We start from the raw sequence: 20,364 nt of genomic DNA, 5'->3' as shown, positions 1-20,364 counted from the left end.
CGGAGTTGGGGAAATGGAATGCAGAAATATAGGTGAAGAGGAAACACAAATGATGTGGAGATGCCAGCGTTGGACTGGGGTGAGCACAGTAAGAAGTCTTACAACACCAAACCTGTTGGACTTTAACCTGGTGTTGTAAGACTTCTTACAGGAAACACAAAGGCAGTATTTTCCAACCCTGCCAGGGTCAGGCACAGAGGTGAACGGGGCCTGAAAATACCGGCATGCTGGTTTCTAGACACAGTCCATTTGGCCAAGGTGGGTACGAGGCCCTGTAGGGCTCACACAGCAATAAGCCTTACAGATTCCGACATTTAGGGCTGCTCAGGCGCATGTGGATAACCAAAAAAATAGAATATATTGGTTTGTGAGGCACGCAGAGTAAAGTCTTACAGGACAATGACTTCCAGGCATTGCCCCGTTGCTCTGAAAAGATTGGATACTGGCTCATTAAGAGCCCCGATGAGGGCATTAAAAGGAGGCTGACTGGGATTTTCTCGTTGGGCTCCAGTTCCCTGATGTGACAGGCAATTGCAGGTACTGGGATGGGGGCATTTTAACTGCAGGGACTCAGTAACACACTGGGAAGGGCAGCGTTCCAGCAGGCACCCACACCCTCCTCGCCTGCCTGGATGGTGGTTGTACAACCAAATATCACCCTGCCGAGGGCTTTCACCTCCTCCCACACCCTGTCAACTGCCAGAATAGTGGCTCAGCTTTACTTTTTGCTTATTGTTTCAATTAAATTGGGGAATGAGAACCTCCATGTTAGGTGCTCACCTTCTACTGCAGCTCCTCTCAAGATAGAGGGCCTCTGATTGACTCTCCAGCTTCAAGAACCCACCCACTATCCTTAATTGGACTGAGAACTTGTCCCCATGCCAATTAAGGGGGGTTACCCCAGTTAAAATCCCAGGACAGTGTTTGTTTCCCTTCAGGGACAGGCTCAAGACTGACAAATTGTCCCAGCTCTGATATTCTCCCGAGTTTACATTTAAGTCTGTCATACTCTTCCAGCATGTTTGAGCTCACATAAGTGACAGGCCTGACAGCTTTTGACATGTGTAACTGCTCAGGAGCCTATGGATAACCAAACAAATAGAATAAATTGGTTTATGAGCCATGCAGAGTTAATCTTACAGGACGATGACTGCCTGGCATCGCTTGCAGGCATTGCCCCCGTGGCTCTGAAAATAGATTGGTTACATCGAGCAGCAAGTCACAAATCAGAACAAAAAACTCCGATCTTCAAAACTACCGCACGGAGAGAGATGAAAGACCAGAAAGAATTGGCAGTTCCGAGTGACACAAATCTCCATTATTACCTCAAAAATCTAAAACAGGTCAGGAAGCTTGAAATTCACCTGCAGACAGTGATTGCTTACATATTTTCAGGTGTCCTTTTGCATTCATTATTGAGTTTGAAGAAAGCAAAAATATTTTACTGATCTCTTTAAAAAAAATAAATCCATATTCCGGCAGGTCAGACATGATGGCAATTTCTTTGGCTCCAGAGTTGCCACTGAGGTTGATTGTTCGAAATATATATGCAATAAAATACTGGATCTTCTTACCTTGCAGTCCATGTCGCAAAGAAGTTTCTCCAGCACTTTCTGCCAGTCCTTCTCCTGGGCACAGACCTTATTCAATAATTCCTGCATCATTGCGTTTAGTTGCTGCGCTGTAGCATCCAGAAGTGTTCTACTCACTTTAGATTCTAATGCTTTCTTGTCAGCTTTCTGCGGTGAGAAATAAGAAAGTAATATCACTGAGGAATATGCCGTAATAATGATAACTTATTTCCCTTGGAGTTGATCTATGTGGCAATTGGCACATACAATAAAGTAGCAATAGTGTATTGGTGTGACAATTAACTGAAGCCAGTGGTTTTAATCTGCTATGATATCCTAACCAGTACCATAGAAAGAAGTGCTGTAGCTTTCTGCCAGTAGGGTAATTAATATAGCTTCTTTTACCAAAATAAATAATTAAAACTATTAACTGAAGAGGAATGCTAAATATTAAATATGCCTTCAATTTATGTAGCACCTTTAAAGTAAAGAAAAGGTTCCAAGATGCTTCACAGGAGCACTACAGAACAAAGTTTGGCGTTGTGGTAGTCGGTATTAGGGGTATTACGGTACCCAGGTTGAGGCTGTAAGACCATTGGTGTGGGAGGTACCTGAGACAGCAAGATCATTGGTGAAGCCTGCCTGCTGGTTCCACCCAGTAAGGTGGAGTATAAGAGTCTGTGTCTCCCCAGCTGCTGCATTCTGTACTTGCACTGCTGGGGGAAACATCTAGTCCAATAAAGCCTTCAATTGTACTCCAATCTCCAATCAATCTGGAGTCGTTGATCGAGCATCAGGCGTCAAATCACACAAGTAAATATCACATAATGGGCGGGATTCTCCAGCCTCCCAGCCACCTATTTCCTGGCGATGGGACGCGCCTTGCCATTTGCTGGTGGTGGGATTTTCTGCACTCACCGCTGTCAATGGGAATTCTCATTGAAGCCGCCCGTCACTGGGAAACCCGCAGGGGGGGGGGCACTGCCGGCGGGACCAGAGAATCCCGCCACCAGCGAACGGCCGAAGGATTCCGGGCAAAATGACAGGGGCAAAGGCAAGCATTAAGAATGTAAGAACATAAGAAATAGTATAAAAACTCACTTTAACCCGGGGAGCGAGGCCTAGTTTCGGGAGCCGTTCAGAGGAGGAGGAGCAGTCTCTGGGTCAGTATAAAAACTCACTTTAACCCGGGAATCGAGGCCTAGTTTCGGGAGCCGTTCAGAGGAGGAGGAGCAGTCTCTGGGTGAGTATAAAAACTCACTTTAACCCGGGGATCGAGGCCTAGTTTCGGGAGCCGTTCAGAGTAGGAGGAGCAGTCTCTGGGTGAGTATAAAAACTCACTTTAACCCGGGGATCGAGGCCTAGTTTCGGGAGCCGTTCAGAGGAGGAGGAGCAGTCTCTGGGTATAAAAACTCACTATAACCCGGGGATCGAGGCCTAGTTTTGGGAGCCGTTCAGAGGAGGAGGAGCAGTCTCTGGTTGAGTATAAAAACTCACTTTAACCCGGGGAGCGAGGCCTAGTTTCGGGAGCCGTTCAGAGGAGGAGGAGCAGTCTCTGGGTGAGTATACAGACCTAACGGTAACTTCCTGTTTTCCACTTTTTTTTTAAAAGTGACGTCAGAGGGAAGCTGTGATCTGATTGGTTGATAACCAATCTGCCCCAAATTTAAAACTCGTAAACTTAAATTAAACAAATTAATTAATTAGAGATGGCTGGTCAGGTGATGTGCTTAAGCTGCTTGATGTGGGAGCTGGCAGATCCCATTGCGAGCTGCAGCGACCACATCTGCAGTAAGTGTTGGCTGCTCGAAGAACTCCGGCTCAGAGTTGATGAGCTGGAGTCTGAGCTTCACACACTGAGGCACATCCGGGAGGGGGAGGCTTACCTGGACACTTTGTTTCAGGAGGCAGTCACACCTGTCAGAGTAAATAGTTTAAATCCTGCCAATGGCCAGGGACAGCAGGGTGTGACTGCAAGTCAGGCAGGTAAAGGGAACCAGCAGTCAGGAACTCAGGAGCCTCAGCCCTTGACCCTGTCCAACAGGTACGAGGCACTTGCTCCCTGTGTGGATGACGAACAGGGCTGCAGGAAGGATGAGTCAGCTGACCAAGGCACCATGGTTCAGCAGGCCATTCAAGGGGAGGAAGTAAATAGGCAAGTTGTAGTTGTAGGGGATTCTATTATCAGAGGGATAGATAGTATCCTTTGTGAGCAGGATAGAGGGTCCCGCATGGTATGTTGCCTGCCCGGTGCTAGGGTGCGGGACATCTCTGACCGGCTTGAAAGGATATTGGAGAGGGAGGGAGAGGATCCAGTTGTTGTGGTCCATGTCGGTACCAACAACTTAGGCAAGTCTAGGAAAGATGACCTGTTTAGAGATTATAAAGAGTTAGGATTCAAATTAAAAAACAGGTCCTCAAGGGTCATAATCTCCGGATTACTGCCCGAGCCACGTGCAAATTGGCATAGGGAGGCAAGAATAAGGGAAGTTAACACGTGGCTGAAAGAGTGGTGTGGGAAAGAGGGGTTCCTTTTCATGGGACACTGGCATCAGTTTTGGGACAGGGGGGGATCTATACCGTTGGGATGGTCTCCATCTGAACCGAGCTGGGACCAGTGTTCTGGCGAAAAGAGTAAATAGGGTGGTCAATAGGAGTTTAAACTAGAGATTGGGGGGAAGGGAAAGTCAGGGAACCAAGAGGTGAAGGAATCAGTGGGAAGCGTAGCTGCTTAGGATTACAAAAAATCACGAAAAGACAGAGCTCAGGAGAGGTTACGATAGTCCCCATCTCACAAAATATGACACAGTGTCTGGAAAGGCTCAGTAAACCAAGGTCCACCACACTAAGAAAACAAAAAGGGACAGTCAATAGGGAATTAAAGGTGCTATATTTAAATGCCCGCAGTGTACGGAACAAGGTAGATGAGCTTGTGGCGCAGATTGTGACTGGCAGGTATGATGTGGTAGGCATCACAGAGACGTGGTTGCAGGGGGTTCAGGACTGGCAGTTAAACATCCAGGGATTTACAACCTATCGAAAAGACAGAGAGGTGGGTAGAGGGGGCGGGGTTGCCTTGTTAATTAGAAATGAAATTAAATCAATAGCACTGAACGACATAGGGTCAGACGATGTGGAGTCTGTGTGGGTAGAGTTGAGGAACCACAAAGGCAAAAAAACCATAATGGGAGTTATGTACAGGCCTCCTGACAGTGGTCAGGACCAGGGGCACAAAATGCACCACGAAATAGAAAGGGCATGTCAGAAAGGCAAGGTCACAGTGATCATGGGGGACTTCAATATGCAGGTGGACTGGGTAAATAATGTTGCCAGTGGACCCAAAGAAAGGGAATTCATTGAATGTTTACAGGATGGCTTTTTGGAACAGCTTGTGATGGAGCCCACGAGGGAACAGGCTATTCTGGACTTAGTGTTATGTAATGAGCCAGAATTGATAAAAGATCTTAAAGTAAGGGAACACTTAGGAAGCAGTGATCATAATATGGTAGAATTCAGTCTGCAATTTGAAAGAAGGAAGGTAGAATCAGATGTAAAGGTTTTACAGTTAAATAAAGGTAATTACAGGTGCATGAGGGAGGAACTGACGAAAATCGACTGGAAGCAGAGCCTAGTGGGAAAGACAGTAGAACAGCAATGGCAGGAGTTTCTGGGAGTAATTGAGGACACAGTGCAGAGGTTCATCCCAAAGAAAAAAAAGGTTATCAGAGGGAGGATTAGGCAGCCATGGCTGACAAAGGAAGTCAGGGAATGCATCAAGGCAAAAGAGAGAGCCTATAATGTGGCAAAGAGTAGTGGGAAGTCAGAAGATTGGGAAGGCTACAAAAACAAACAGAGGATAACAAAGAGAGAAATAAGGAAGGAGAGGATCAAATATGAAGGTAGGCTAGCCAGTAACATTAGGAATGATAGTAAAAGTTTCTTTAAATACATTAAAAACAAACGGGAGGCAAAAGTAGACATTGGGCCGCTCCAAAATGACGCTGGTAATCTAGTGATGGGAGACAAGGAAATAGCTAAGGAACTTAATAAGTACTTTGCGTCAGTCTTCACAGTAGAAGACATGAGTAATATCCCAACAATTCAGGAAAGTCAGGGGGCAGAGTTGAATATGGTTGCCATCACAAAGGAGAAGGTGCTAGAGAAACTAAAAGGTCTGAAAATTGATAAATCTCCGGGCCCAGGTGGGCTACATCCTAGAGTTCTAAAGGAGATAGCTGAAGAAATAGTGGAGGCGTTAGTTATGATCTTTCAAAAGTCACTGGAATCAGGGAAAGTCCCAGAGGATTGGAAAATCGCTGTTGTAACCCCCCTGTTCAAGAAGGGAACAAGAAAAAAGATGGAAAATTATAGGCCAATTAGCCTAACCTCGGTTGTTGGCAAAATTCTAGAATCCATCGCTAAGGATGAGATTTCTAAATTCTTGGAAGTGCAGGGTCGGATTAGGACAAGTCAGCATGGATTTAGTAAGGGGAGGTCGTGCCTGACAAACCTGTTAGAGTTCTTTGAAGAGATAACAAATAGGTTAGACCAAGGAGAGCCAATGGATGTTATCTATCTTGACTTCCAAAAGGCCTTTGACAAGGTGCCTCACGGGAGACTGCTGAGTAAAATAAGGGCCCATGGTATTCGAGGCAAGGTACTAACATGGATTGACGATTGGCTGTCAGACAGAAGGCAGAGAGTTGGGATAAAAGGTTCTTTTTCGGAATGGCAACCGGTGACAAGTGGTGTCCCGCAGGGTTCAGTGTTGGGGCCACAGCTGTTCTCTTTATATATTAACGATCTAGATGACGGGACTGGGGGCATTCTGGCCAAGTTTGCTGATGATACAAAGATAGGTGGAGGGGCAGGTAGTATTGAGGAGGTGGGGAGGCTGCAGAAAGATTTAGACAGTTTAGGAGAATGGTCCAAGAAGTGGCTGATGAAATTCAACGTGGGCAAGTGCGAGGTCTTGCACTTTGGAAAAAAGAATAGAGGCATGGACTATTTTCTAAACGGTGACAAAATTCATAATGCTAAAGTGCAAAGGGACTTGGGAGTCCTAGTCCAGGATTCTCTAAAGGTAAACTTGCAGGTTGAGTCCGTAATTAAGAAAGCAAATGTAATGTTGTCATTTATCTCAAGAGGCTTGGAATATAAAAGCAGGGATGTACTTCTGAGGCTTTATAAAGCACTAGTTAGGCCCCATTTAGAATACTGTGAGCAATTTTGGGCCCCACACCTCAGGAAAGACATACTGGCACTGGAGCGGGTCCAGCGGAGATTCACACGGATGATCCCAGGAATGGTAGGCCTAACATACGATGAACGTCTGAGGATCGTGGGATTATATTCATTGGAGTTTAGGAGGTTGAGGGGAGATCTAATAGAAACTTACAAGATAATGAATGGCTTGGATAGGATGGACGTAGGGAAGTTGTTTCCATTAGCAGGGGAGACTAGGACGCGGGGGCACAGCCTTAGAATAAAAGGGAGTCACTTTAGAACAGAGATGAGGAGAACTTTCTTCAGCCAGAGAGTGGTAGGTCTGTGGAATTCATTGCCACAGAGGGCGGTGGAGGCTGGGACATTGAGTGTCTTTAAGACAGAAATTGATAAATTCTTGATTTCTCGAGGAATTAAGGGCTATGGGGAGAGAGCGGGTAAATGGAGTTGAAATCAACCATGATTGAATGGTGGAGTGGACTCGATGGGCCGAATGGCCTTACTTCCGCTCCTATGTCTTATGGTCTTATGGCCTAAATAGGAACAGGAGTAGATCATACAGTCCATCAATTCTGTTCCACCATTCAATATGATCATGGCCGATCTAGGCTTCAGCTCATTTTTTCTACCTGCACCCCCATACCCCCTAATTCCCCAAGACACCAAAAATCTATCTATTCTAGCCTTAAATATATTCAACGATGGAGCACCCTCAAGCTTCTGACGAAAAGAATTCCAATAATTCATATCCTTTTGAGTGAAGAAATTTCTTCTCTTCTTGGTCTTAGGTAATTGGCCCTTTACCCCAAGACTCTGACCGGAATGTTCTAGAGCAGGGGTGGGCAAACTTTTCCGTGCAAGGGCCGCATTCAGAAATTCACAATTCACAAAGGGCCGCATAGTATATTAAGTAAAATAATTACTTCACCCGGTTATGATTCTGGGCGCCTCATATAGAACATAGAACAGTACAGCACAGAACAGGCCCTTTGGCCCTCGACGTTGTGCCAAGCAATGATCACCCTACTCAAGTCAACGTATCCACCCTATGCCAGTAAGTAATCCAACAGCCCCCCCACCCATTAACCTTTTAAAAAAAAAATTAAAAAAAAAAAAAAAAATTTTTTTTAGAAAAATCTTTTTTTTTTTTAATGACTTGGTGGGCCGCAGAAATACCTTTGGCGGGCCGCATGCGGCCCGCGGGCCGTAGTTTGCCCACCCCTGTTCTAGAGCCACCAGCTAGGGGAAACAAACTTACAGTGTGTACCCTGTCAAGCCTCTTCAGAATAGTGTATGTTTCAATGAGATCTTTTCTCATTCTTCTCAGCTCCAGAGAAGATAGACCCAGTTTACACAGAGTCTCCTCATAGGACCAATCCCAGGGACAAATCTAGTGAGCATGTGCTGCAAGCAGATCCTTGCTTAAACATGGAGACTAAAACTATAGGTTATCCCAGGTGTAGTCTCACCAAAGTCGAGTACAACTGTAGCAAAACTTCTTCATTCTTGTACTCCTATCATCTCCTTGCAATAAAGACCAACCACGCAATTTGCCTTCCTGATTGCTTGCTGCAGCTGCCTGCTAATTTTCTGCATTCCTTGTACCAAGAGACCGAAGTCTCTTTGAAATCAACACTTACAAGTTTCTCACCCGTTAAAAACAATTGTGCTATTTTAGCCATACAATAAAAGTGAATAATTTCACACTTCCCTAAATTATAATCCATCGGCCATCCTTTTGCCCATTCACCTAACCTGTCTAAATCTCTTTGCTGCTTCTCATTATCCTCCCCAAAACTTGCCTTTCCACCTAGCTTGCTACCATCAGCAAATTTTGTTTTTCATAGAATTTACAGTGAAGAAGGAGGCCATGCGACCCATCGAGTCTGCACCGGGTCTTTGAAAGAGCACCCTACCCAAGCCCACACCCCCACCCCACAACCCAGCAACCCCACCCAACACTAATAGCAATTTTGGACACTAAGGGCAATTTAGCATGGCCAATCCACCTAACCTTCACATCTTTGGACTGTGGGAGGAAACCGGAGCACCCGGAGAAAACCCACGCACACACGGGGAGAAAATGCAGACTCCACACAGACAGTGACTCAGCCGGGAATCGAACCTGGGACTCTGGAGCTGTGAAGCAATTGTGCTAACCACTAGGCTACCCTGCTGCCCGTTTTTATTTTTTCTGAAGGAAAATGTAGAACATATCCAACACGGTAGCCTTGTGGATAGCACAATTGCTTCACAGCTCCAGGATCCTATGTTCGATTCCGGCTTGGGTCACTGTCTGTGTGGAGTCTGCACATCCTCCCCTTGTGTACGTGGGTTTCCTCGGGGTGCTCCAGTTTCCTCCCACAGTTGAAAGATGTGCAGGTTAGGTGGATTGGCCATGATAAATTGCCCTTAGTGTCCAAAATTGCTGTTAGCGTTGGGTGGGGTTACTGGGTTATGGGGATAAGGTGGAGGTGTTGACCTTGGGTAGGGTGCTCTTTCCAAGAGCCGGTGCAGACTCGATGGTCTTAATGGCCTCCTTCTGCACTGTAAATTTTATGATAAAAATTCTATAACATATTTAAACATTATTCTCTGTCTCTTCATCTAAGCCATTAATATAGATTGTAAATAGTTGAGGCCCCAGCACTGATCCTTATGGCACTCTACTATTCATTGCCTGCTGACCTGAAAAAGCTGCATTTATGCCCGCTCTCTGATTTCTATCCATGAGCTAATCCTCTATCTCCAACTGCATTTCAAACTCACCTTGCCCATCAACTTTTTGTTGGAACATTATCGAACAAATGCCTTTTGGAAATCCAGGTACACTACATTCCCCTCTATCGATTCTACTAATTAAAACAACAAAAGCTCATATAAATTTTCCAAACAGGAATTTTCTTCAGTGAAACCATGTTGACTATCATACCAACATGGTTCTACCAAAGGGATATCCTGTTTGACAATTAATGAGAGTTTTTGAGGATGTAGGGTAGATAGAGGGGAACCAGTAGATGTAGTATACCCTGATTTCCAAAAGGCATTTAATAAGGTGCCACACAGAAGGTTAGTAGGCAAAATAGGACCAGATGTTTCCGGCCATTCACGCCGACTGGATCATCCGGTCCTGCTGACGGGAAACCCTATTGACAACGGTGAGACCCAGAAGGTAGCCAATCATGGCCCTCCTCCCGCCATGGCGAAACATGGGGCAGTTGTATGGTAAATCCTGCCGAAGGACTCACGGAGTTTGGGGCATTTGAAAACAAGGCTAAGAATTTTTAAATCGGGCTATTACTTGACCAGGGCAGTTGATGGAGTTGTGGGAGGTGATTTCGGTATGGGACTTGGTTTCAGTTGAGCAGATATTTGAAAGACATCAAGTTTAGAGAGGGTAAAATGTGGGAGACCAGCCAGAGTACATTAGAATAGTTGAGTCTAGAGGTAATGAATGCAAGAATGAGTGTTTCAGCAGCCGATCCATTAAGAGTAGCAAAGTCAAGCGATGTTACCAGGGTGGAAGTAGGTATTAGCGATGGTGCATATATGTGGCCGGAAGTTCATCTCTGGGTCAATGGTGACACCAAGGCTGCAAATAGAATGGCTTAATCTCAGGCCGTTTCCAGGGAGAGGGATATAGTTGGTTACTGGGAAATGGAGTTTGAAACGTTGTCCATGACAGGTTTCCCAAATTTTCATGGTAAGAAATTTTGGTTCATCCAATATTAGATGTCGGATACTCAGTCTTATTTTTATTGTTACACAGAATGGGGCCGTCACTGGCTAGGCCAGTGTTTATTGTCCAGCCCTAGTTGCCCTTGAGAAGGTTGTGGTGAGATGCCTTCTTGAACCACTGTATTCCATGTGGTGAAGGTACACCCACAGTGCTGTTAGGGAGGGAATTCAGGATTTTGACCCAATGAAAGTGAAGGAACGGTGATACATTTCCAAATGAGGATGGTGTGTGGCTTGGAGGGGAACTCTGTTATGGGAGTGGCGGTTTCAGAACCCCAAAATGTACCATGGAGTTCAACCAACCTCTCCCTTTAATGTATTGTTGCTTTTGAAGCACGCGGCTTGGTTTCCAGGTGTGGTATTACAATTATGGACATGTGGGCTTTTAAACACAAAACAATGTTTATTCCATGAATTCAACTTAACCCTTTTAAATAAACATTGGATCACTTACCACCCCTTACTTCAAAGATAACCCCGAAAATAATACAACACTAAATAATCCCTCAAAATGTTCCTTCAAACCTCCAAAAGACTTCACACCTTTAAACAGAAACACACCAGGTTAAAGATATTACTATTATGAGTTTAAATCGCCCAAATGATTCAGAGATAGTCTTTCATGGCAGAGATCACAGCAGATCCAGCTCTCAGCAAACACAGACACACCCAAGCCCTTTTTCCTCAAAAACCAGCTTTCTCCTTTCAAACAGCTCACAGCAAACCAGCCAGGCACTTTTCAGCTACTCCCTCTCAAACTGAAACTAAAAGCAGAAGTGAGCTCAGCTCCCCCAACGTTTGACATCACTTCAGTAATATGAGCTGCTCCATTTCTTAAAGGTACATTGCTTAAACATCCATTTCTTAAAGGTAGTCTCACATGACAACTCTGATGATTTAGAAACAGTGGAAAGCTCAAGGAAGGCTGTGGTGAAGGGGATAATGATGCTTGGTGTCAAAGCCAATCGTCATTCACAGTGCCTGGTTGAACGCAGCAAAGCCAAGGCTAGAAAATGGAACCTTACACCTTCCTGTTCCCAGAATCACAGTAACTCACTAGCTAACCTGCACAGCGTTCAGAGGTTGGAGTCCGCCCTAAAACCTTCCATTCACAAATTGTAAATTCCTCTGATACTCACTAACCAAGTTACTTACCATATAAATTAGCTGAGGGTTTAGAGCAATCCAATAAATAGTTTTAAAATGAAACATTTTTTTTGAATGAGTCCTGTACAACCTGACTCTTCTTAATCCCTTTAAATTAAAGCAAAGCAGTTATAATATATTGTATTTATTAAACTCATTAAATTATCCTGAAAATATAAGAAATAGGGTCACAAGTAGACTATCGGTCCAATCAGGGCTGCTGCACCATGCAATCAAGGTCATGGCTGAATTTCTATTTTAACTCCACTTTCTCACCCTTTTCCCTGAGTGCCAGGAACGTACTCAGTGACTGATATCCACAGCTCTCTGTGGGCGAAAATTCCTGAGAGTCACCAACCTCGGAGTGAAAACATTTCTCATCAACTCAGTCCTAAATGGCCAACTTCTTGTACTCAGACTATGATTACGAACTCAGGACACATCAGCCTCTCAGCATCTCCCCTGTCAGGCCCTTTTAAGAATTTTATATGTTTCAATGAAATTGCTCTTTCATTATCTAAACTCCAGAGAATACTGGCCTATTCTTCTCATTCTCTCTTCATGACAGCTCTCGTCCTGAGAAAATCCATTCTAAAAATAGTGTTTTACAATGGCATCTAAGATTCCGTGATTTAACTTTCACTGTTGGTTTTATCTTAGTTTGATTCTCAAAAAACTGACGAGGTGAAATACCATTCCCCCCGCTCCTCCAACACACACACCATCCCCCATCGGCTGGAGAGGTGGGAAAGTTCTGTGTCGCCTCTTTTTGGGAAGGTCTACTGCAAAACTGTGTGACAACAGGCCTTCGCCATGATCAAGGACCCCCGGGGTGGACATCCTGCCCCCTGACAACTGCCTGCCGACCAGAGCCCACTGGGGAGGCGATGCCTGCGACTAGTAATGTATCCATCCAGCTGAAGTCACAGAGAAAGACCAAGGCCACAGGTGAGTGATTGCAGCAGTGGGTGGGGCGTGGAGGGGTTGGAGGGGGGGCGGGGGTGAGAAGGGGCTGGTCAAATCGCAGATTGCAGGTGAAGGGGAGACGAGAGGTAGTAAGTTTGGCTTTTCAGGCTTCCCGGATGGCAAGTCCCAGGAGGACAGTGGAAATATTTGTGAGATGTCCTCAAAGCATCAGTGAGGAGGTCAAACAAGACCATTGACTCATGGTAGACACATTGCCGTTGAAAATGGAGAATGCTCGTTCAGGGGGGCATCAGGCTCATCGGGAGATTTTGTCGAGAGTGTGCAGAAGTGAACTTGCAATTGTACAAACCTCCAAACAGCCGACATACCCAAGCCTTCAATCACCATCTTCCCCTTGTGGGACAAAGTCTGCAGATTACGTCCTGGACTTGACACCCAAATCAGGACCCATTGAACCATAATGGAAGAAAATCATCCTCGATGCCAAAGGACTGCCACACAGAACACTGCATAATAATATCACTGCTAAATCTTCATGAGTTAAAAAGCATTCTTACCCCATTGATCTCCATTTCCAAAAGTTCTTTGTCAACCTTCTTTTCCTCAAGCACTTCCAGTTTTTCTTGAATACCCTGCAGAAACACATTGGCAAATATTGATATAAACCGCAGGGAGGATTAAATATCACTTTTCTAACAATCGTTCCGACAGTTTCCTTGAAAGCAAATTAAAAACAGACGGTTGGCAATGCATATGAAAAGACAGATGGCCGACAACAACGATGAGACTGTCAAGAAATATCAAGCTCTCCTTAACCAGGTCCAGAAGTTAAAAGTATCACCTGGAGTTCGTCATGGTCAGCCTGCAAAATTGCAAGGCGACTCTCAAAATCTTCCTCCATTTCTTCCAATTTCCTCTTGAGGGTTGCGATTAATTCCCTATCCTAACAAGAGAGAAAAGCAAAGCCCAGCAATTAGAAAGCATTAATCAATATTAAGCTATCGCTTCATATTTTCACTTTATATTTTCCACATCGCTGATTTCTATCTCTGAAAATTACAATTTTCCTGTGTAAAACAACCAGATGAGAATTGCTACTACATAATACGCTTGCAGGAAATGAATATCTACACTTAATCTACAACATTGCTTGCCAGTAACAAGCTCAGTATGATCTTTCACTCACAAGGCTACTGTCACAGCACATCCTGGACTAAGCTGCGTGAGTCATCATGAAGAGTGAGCTATCTTCCAATACAAACTGCATGCAAGCCTGGATTTCCAATTTTCCTGCATGTTCCAAGAGCAGGAGTGAGAAATGTACAGGAAACGGAGATACTCCAACCCTTTGAACATCCCCGATGTTGAATTCCATTTCCCAAAGAATGTTGAAACCACAGAAACAGACCACTTGATCCGTCACGCAAGTCACATATTGTACTCCCACTCACTTGTATGGCTCCCCATTCATTGTTTTGCATGAATTGCTGTGGCAGGATAAAGGATGTTTTGCCTTAATCTAAATTGAGCTATAGCTCATTTAATATTGTTGGATGCCAGTACAGGATGCGTCAAATTAGAAAATATCTCAATACCCACCAATAACAACCTTCAGCTCTAACAAGTATAACAACTCATAAAAGAAAAACCACAGCATTATGATGAGGCAAGACTTAGGATGCATCGGCTGGAGAGGAAAACTGCAGGGGATGGGCACAATGGAAATGTGGTGCATGTTCAAGGAACAGCTACTTCGTGTCCTTGATAAGTATGCACCTGTTAGGCAGGGAGGAAGTGGTCGAGCGAGGGAACCATGGGTTACTAAAGCAGTTGAAACACTTATCAAGAGGAAGAAGGAGGCTTATGTGAAGATGAGATGTGATGGTTCAGTTAGGGCGCTTGAGAGTTACAAGTTAGCTAGGAAGGCTCTAAAGAGAGAGCTAAGAAGAGCCAGGCAAGGACATGAGAAGTCTTTGGCAGGGAGGATCAAGGATAACCCTAAAGCTTTCTATAGATATGTCAGGAATAAAAGAATGACTAAGGTAAGAGTAGGGCCAGTCAAGGACAGCAGTGGGAAGTTGTGCGTAGAGTCCGAGGAGATAGGAGAGGTGCTAAATTAGTATTTTCCATCTGTATTCACACAGGAAAAAGACAAAGTTGTCGAGGAGAATACTGAGATACAGGCTACTAGACTAGAAGGGCTTGAGGTTCATAAGGAGGAGGTGTTAGCGATTCTGGAAAGTGTGAAAATACATAAGTTCCCTGGGCCGGTTGGGATTTATCCTAGGATTCTCTGGGAAGCTAGGGAGGAGATTGCTGAGCCTTTGGCTTTGATCTTTAAGTCATCTTTGTCTCCAGGAATAGTGCAAGAAGACTGGAGGATAGCAAATGTTGTCCCCTTGTTCAAGAAGGGGAGTAGAGATAACCCCGGTAACTATAGACCAGTGAGCCTTACTTCTGTTGTGGGGAAAGTCTTGGAAAGATTTATAAGAGATAGGATGTATAATCATCTGGAAAGGAATAATTTGATTAGAGATAGTCAACATGGTTTTGTGAAGGGTAGGTCGTGCCTCACAAACCTCATTGAGTTCTTCGAAAAGGTGACCAAACAGGTGGAGGAGGGTAAAGCAGTTGATGTGGTGTATATGGATTTCAGTAAAGCATTTGATAAGGTTCCCCACGGTAGGCTATTGCAGAAAATACGGAGGCATGGGATTCAGGGTGATTTAGCAGTTTGGATCAGAAATTGGCTAGCTGGAAGAAGACAAAGGGTGGTGGTTGATGGTAAATGTTCTGACTGGTGTCCAGTTACTAGTGGTGTACCACAAGGATCTGTTTTGGGGCCACTGCTGTTTGTCATTTTTATAAATGACCTGGAGGAGCGCGGAGAAGGATGGGTGAGTAAATTTGCAGATGACACTAAAGTTGGTGGAGTTGTGGACAGTGCAGAAGGATGTTACAAGCTACAGAGCGACATAGATAAGCTGCAGAGCTGGGCTGACAGGTGGCAAATAGAGTTTAATGCAGAAAAGTGTGAGGTGATTCATTTTGGAAGGAATAACAGGAAGACAGAGTACTGGGCTAATGGTAAGATTCTTGGTAGTGTGGACGAGCAGAGAGATCTCGGTGTCCATGTCCATAGATCCCTGAAAGTTGCCACCCAGGTTGAGAGGGTTGTTAAGAAGGCGTACGGTGTGTTAGCTTTTATTGGTAGAGGAATTGAGTTTCGGAGCCATGAGGTCATGTTGCAGTTGTACAAAACTCTTGTGCGGCCGCATTTGGAGTATTGCGTGCAGTTCTGGTCACCACATTATAGGAAGGATGTGGAAGCATTGGAAAGGGTACAGAGGAGATTTACAAGGATGTTGCCTGGTATGGAGGGAAGATCTTATGAGAAAAGGCTGAAGGACTTGAGGCTGTTTTCGTTATAGAGAAGAAGGTTAAGAGGTGACTTAATTGAGGCATACAAGATGATCAGCGGATTAGATAGGGTGGACATTGAGAGCCTTTTTCCTCAGATGGTGATGTCCAGCACAAGGGGACAAGGGGACACAAGGGAATAGTGTAGAGGGACTTTAGAGGGGTTTCACAGGCCGGCGCAACATCGAGGGCCGAAGGGCCTGTACTGCTCTGTAATGTTCTATGTTCTATAGGATAAAACACCTGACAGTTTCAATTTATTGCATTCTTTTAGCTGAGACTTCAAATTAAAAATAACAGTGAAGCGACAAGCAACTCCTGGTGCTTACACATGCACAGTTAAACCCAGGAATCCAGACCATGTTGTCAGGAAATGCTCTGTTCCTCCACAGACGCCCTGTATCAACGGACAATAGAAACACTGGGCTGGATTCTCAATTTCTGAGACTAAGTGTTGACACCAGTGCAGGATTTGTAGAGTTCCACGACAGCAAAACTGGCGCCGCAACTGGACCGATTCAGCTAGGCTAGGACCAGCGCCACACAATTGATTCCAATGAGAAATGGATTCACCGGTTTAGCGATTGACACTCAGGAAGCTGACAAGCTACAGCCGCATATACACACCTCACTCCCCATTCACACCAGCCCAACCAACAAGATGGCAGTGAGGAGCGTGGTACCACGATTATGGATGCCGAGCTTGAGACCCTCCTGGAGGAGAGGTAGATGACGCTATACCCCGACTCATGAAAGAGGCTGTCAGCCACCATCATTTGCCATGCCTGGCGCAGGTGGCAGAGGCGATCAGCGCCACCAGTAACACTGTCCGAACCAGCCAGCAGTCCTGGAAAGAACTGCACAACCTCCTCAGGGCGGCTAGAGTAGTCAACACTTCCCCTGGCAAGAACCCCATCCCACACACTCATAATCCCCTTCCACCCCCCACAACCCGGAGGGCGGGCGAAGAAGCACATGGCGGGTGCCCAGGCCACTGAGGCCACCAGCATCCAACCCCCTGGGCTGCATGCTTAGGAATGTCTAACACCAGGGCAGCACAGTGGCGCAAGTGGTTAACACGGTTGCCTCATTGAGCCGAGGTCCCAGGTTCGGTCCCGGCTCTGGGTCACTGTCCGAGTGGAGTGTCACTTGAATGTCACTTTAAGAAATGTTTGTCTTCTCAATGGGCTGCAGTGATATCATTGTGTGGGTGGAGCTGAGCTCGGCTCTGCTTTTTACTTTTGTTTTGAGCTAGAAGCTCTTTTTGGCTGTGTGGTTTTAGTTTCGCTTTCAGTTGGAGAGCTGCATTCAAACCAAGCAGCTGAATGTTTGGTCCCTCTCTCTGCATGATAAAGAATGTCGCCAGATCACTTGAGGATTTCCAAGTAATACCTGTTTCTGTAATGAATGCAAATCTACTGTCTTTGTTAAAAAGTGTTTCGGCTTATGGATGTTGGGAGGGAAGTTACTAAGGGTTACCTATAGATTAATGTATCTTTTTGGGGGTTATCAGGGTTGGTAGTTGATAAGATGTTTACTGTGTGTTTATAAAATGTTAATTGGATTCACAAAATAAACATTGTTTTTGTTTAAAAATACTTTTAGTTCTCTGTTGCATCACACCTGTAAAGTGGGCCCTTGTGCTCCCCATAACTAAAATGTATTAAAAGTCGTGGGTCAGGTGAACTCCATGATATAACTTGGTTTTCTCTGAACCCTACCCATGATAAATTGGGGGCTAGTGGGATAAAGGTCTATCTTTCGTGATTGGGTTGACTTAGTGAACGTAAAGTCAGCGAGGGGTGATCATATTTGTGTTTGTTTTTCAGGTGTGGTATTCCAGTTTAAGTAGAGAGTGTGTTGTGGAAAATGGCTCTTTCAGAGGCTCGGAAGTTTTTGGGGTGGAGAAGGTCACATACAGTATCTTATGAAAAAGACTTAAAAAAGGCTTTTAGATTTGGCAAAAACATTGCAGCTAAAGTTACCTTACAGCATATGAAAAGAAGAGGTAATTGCGGCAGCGGCTGAGCATTTAAAATTGCCTGAGATACAGTCTGGCTCATTGGAAATGGCAAAAATTCAGTTACAGATTAAACAACTTAAACATGAAAAAGAATTGCAGCTTGTATACAAAATGTGGGAAAAAGAAAAGGAGAGAAGAAAGAAAATAAGAAATAATAGCCCTAGGAGAACAACAAGAAAGAGAAAGGGAGGTACAGATCGGGGGAAAAGAAACAGAGAGAGGGGAAAGGGAAACAGAGAGAGAGTTTGAACTTTAGAAAATGGCAATGAAACATGACAGTCAGTTAAAATTGGCGGATGTAAAGGGAAACGTACAGTTGGAGGATAGTGATGAGGCTAAAGAGAAAGAGCGTCATAGTCGAAGGCTAGGTGGGTATCTATTTAAATATGTCCAAGCATTGCCAAGGTTTGATGAGAAGGAGGTAGAAGCCTTTTTCATTTCATTTGAGAAGGTAGTTAAACAGATGAAATGGCCACAGGACATGTGGGTATTACTGATTCAAACAAAGCTGGTAGGTAGGGCTAGTGAAGTGTTTGCATCACTATCAGAGGAGGTATCTGGGACGTTTGAGGAGGTGAAAAAATTAATCTCAGATGCATATGCACTAGTGTCTTAAGCCAACAGACAAAGGTTTAGAAATTTAATGAAATAACCTGGTCAAACATACATGGAGTTTGAAAGGATCAAACAGTGTAATTTTGATCGGTGGTTAAGGGCTTTGAAAATAGACCAAACTTATGAAGATCTCAGAGAAATTATACTTTTGGAGGAGTTTAAAAATTCAATTCCTGAAGAAGTGCAAACTCATGTGGAAGAGCAGAAGGTCAAAACTGTGAGGTTAGCAGCAGAAATGGCAGATGATTATGAATTAGTTCATAAAACAAAGTTTGGTTTACAACATCAGTTTAGGCCTGTGAGGGAAAGAAACTGGGGAAAAGAGAAATACTCAAGTGGTAGAGGTAAAGGAAATCTGATGGGAGATAATAAGGAGAGTGTATCTCAGATTTTTTTTTAAATCCAGGCGGGTGGAAGAGAAATTAAAAGTTTCAAATGTTTTCACTGTAATAAACTAGGCCATGTAAAGTCACAGTGTTGATGGTTGAAGAAAAACACTGGGAAAGCTGATGTGGAAAACCAAGATAAGTCAGTGGGGTTTGTTTAAGTGGTAAAGGAAAGCCCAAGGGAAATGAATGAGGTGCAAAAGATTGTACAGCCTGACCAAGAGGTGATTGACAAGAAGGTGCCAGATTGCTTTAAAGAATTTACTTGTGTGGGTAAAGTTTACTCATATGTATCAGGAGGGGCAGGTTAAAAAGTCACAATTTTAAGAGATAAGGGAGCCAGTCAACCTTTGATGTTAAGAGATGGGGAGTTATGTAGTTTGGGAAGAATGTTGCCAGTAAAGGTAGTAATTATGGAATTCAGGGTGCGAGGAGTAGTGTTCCATTATATAAGGTAAGGTTGGAAAGTCCAGTGAAGAGTAGTGAAGTGGTAGTAGGAGTAATAGAGAAACTATCTTGTCCAGGAATACAGTTTATCTTGGGTACTGATATAGCTGGGTCGCAGGTAGGAGTGATGCCTACTGTGGTTGATAAGCCAGTGGAAAATCAGACAACTGAAGTGTTGAAGGACGAATATCCTCGGATTTTTCTGATTGTGTAGTAACAAGGTCGCAAAGTCACAGGTTAAGACAAGAGGAGAAATCAAAGAGTGAAGATGTAGTTGAAGTGCAATTATCAGAAATTATTTTTGATTAGATTTTGGTTGAAAAAGAGCAAGAACAGGTGGAGGATGAGGTGGATATTTTTAGATCAGGAAAATGGGTGGAGTTACAACAGAAAGATATAGAAATAAAATGGATGTATCAGAAAGCATACAGGGAAGTGGAATCTGCGTATAGACAGAAAATGGAGATCTTTACCATTCCAGTACGTAATATTACAGCTAGAAAGATTGTGGAGGAGTTACTTAAATTCTTTACGAGATATGGACTATCCACAGAAATACAATTGGATCAAGGATCAAATTTTACCACAGGGTTATTCAAAGAAGTTATGGATAGTTTCGCCCCACAACCCAAAAAATGTGCAGGGTAGGTGGATTGGCCACGCTAAATTGCCACTTAATTGTAAAAAATTAATTGGTTACTCTAAATTTATTTTTAAAAAGGAATGTCTAACGCTGTCATTTTCTGTTTGCCCCCTGTCCCGCTCCCAGGAGAAGGCCGCCTATAACTGGGAGAAAATGGGAGGGTGACCACCGGACCTGCAGCCCCTGACTGTGGCAGAGCAGAGGGCCCCAGACATGGTCGGC

The 20,364-nt window shown here is 44.3% G+C and overlaps 1 protein-coding gene across 1 annotated transcript in view; it reads right to left on the bottom strand.

The window, feature by feature from the left end:
• LOC119978797 (uncharacterized protein C16orf96) overlaps positions 1-20,364 on the bottom strand; it is a 215,449-nt gene that overhangs the window by 84,329 nt on the left and 110,756 nt on the right. Inside the window, exons 8-10 of the mRNA XM_038820672.1 lie at positions 13,450-13,551; positions 13,166-13,240; positions 1,575-1,739 (exon numbers count right to left, since the gene is read on the bottom strand). Coding sequence (XP_038676600.1) covers positions 1,575-1,739; positions 13,166-13,240; positions 13,450-13,551 — 342 coding nt within the window. The remainder of the gene's footprint in view (positions 1-1,574; positions 1,740-13,165; positions 13,241-13,449; positions 13,552-20,364) is intronic.

Source organism: Scyliorhinus canicula, chromosome 15, assembly GCF_902713615.1.
Source record: "Scyliorhinus canicula chromosome 15, sScyCan1.1, whole genome shotgun sequence".
Classification (NCBI taxonomy): domain Eukaryota; kingdom Metazoa; phylum Chordata; class Chondrichthyes; order Carcharhiniformes; family Scyliorhinidae; genus Scyliorhinus; species Scyliorhinus canicula.
The sequence above is the reverse complement of the archived record's forward strand: the minus strand, read 5'-3'. Positions and strand labels throughout refer to the sequence as shown.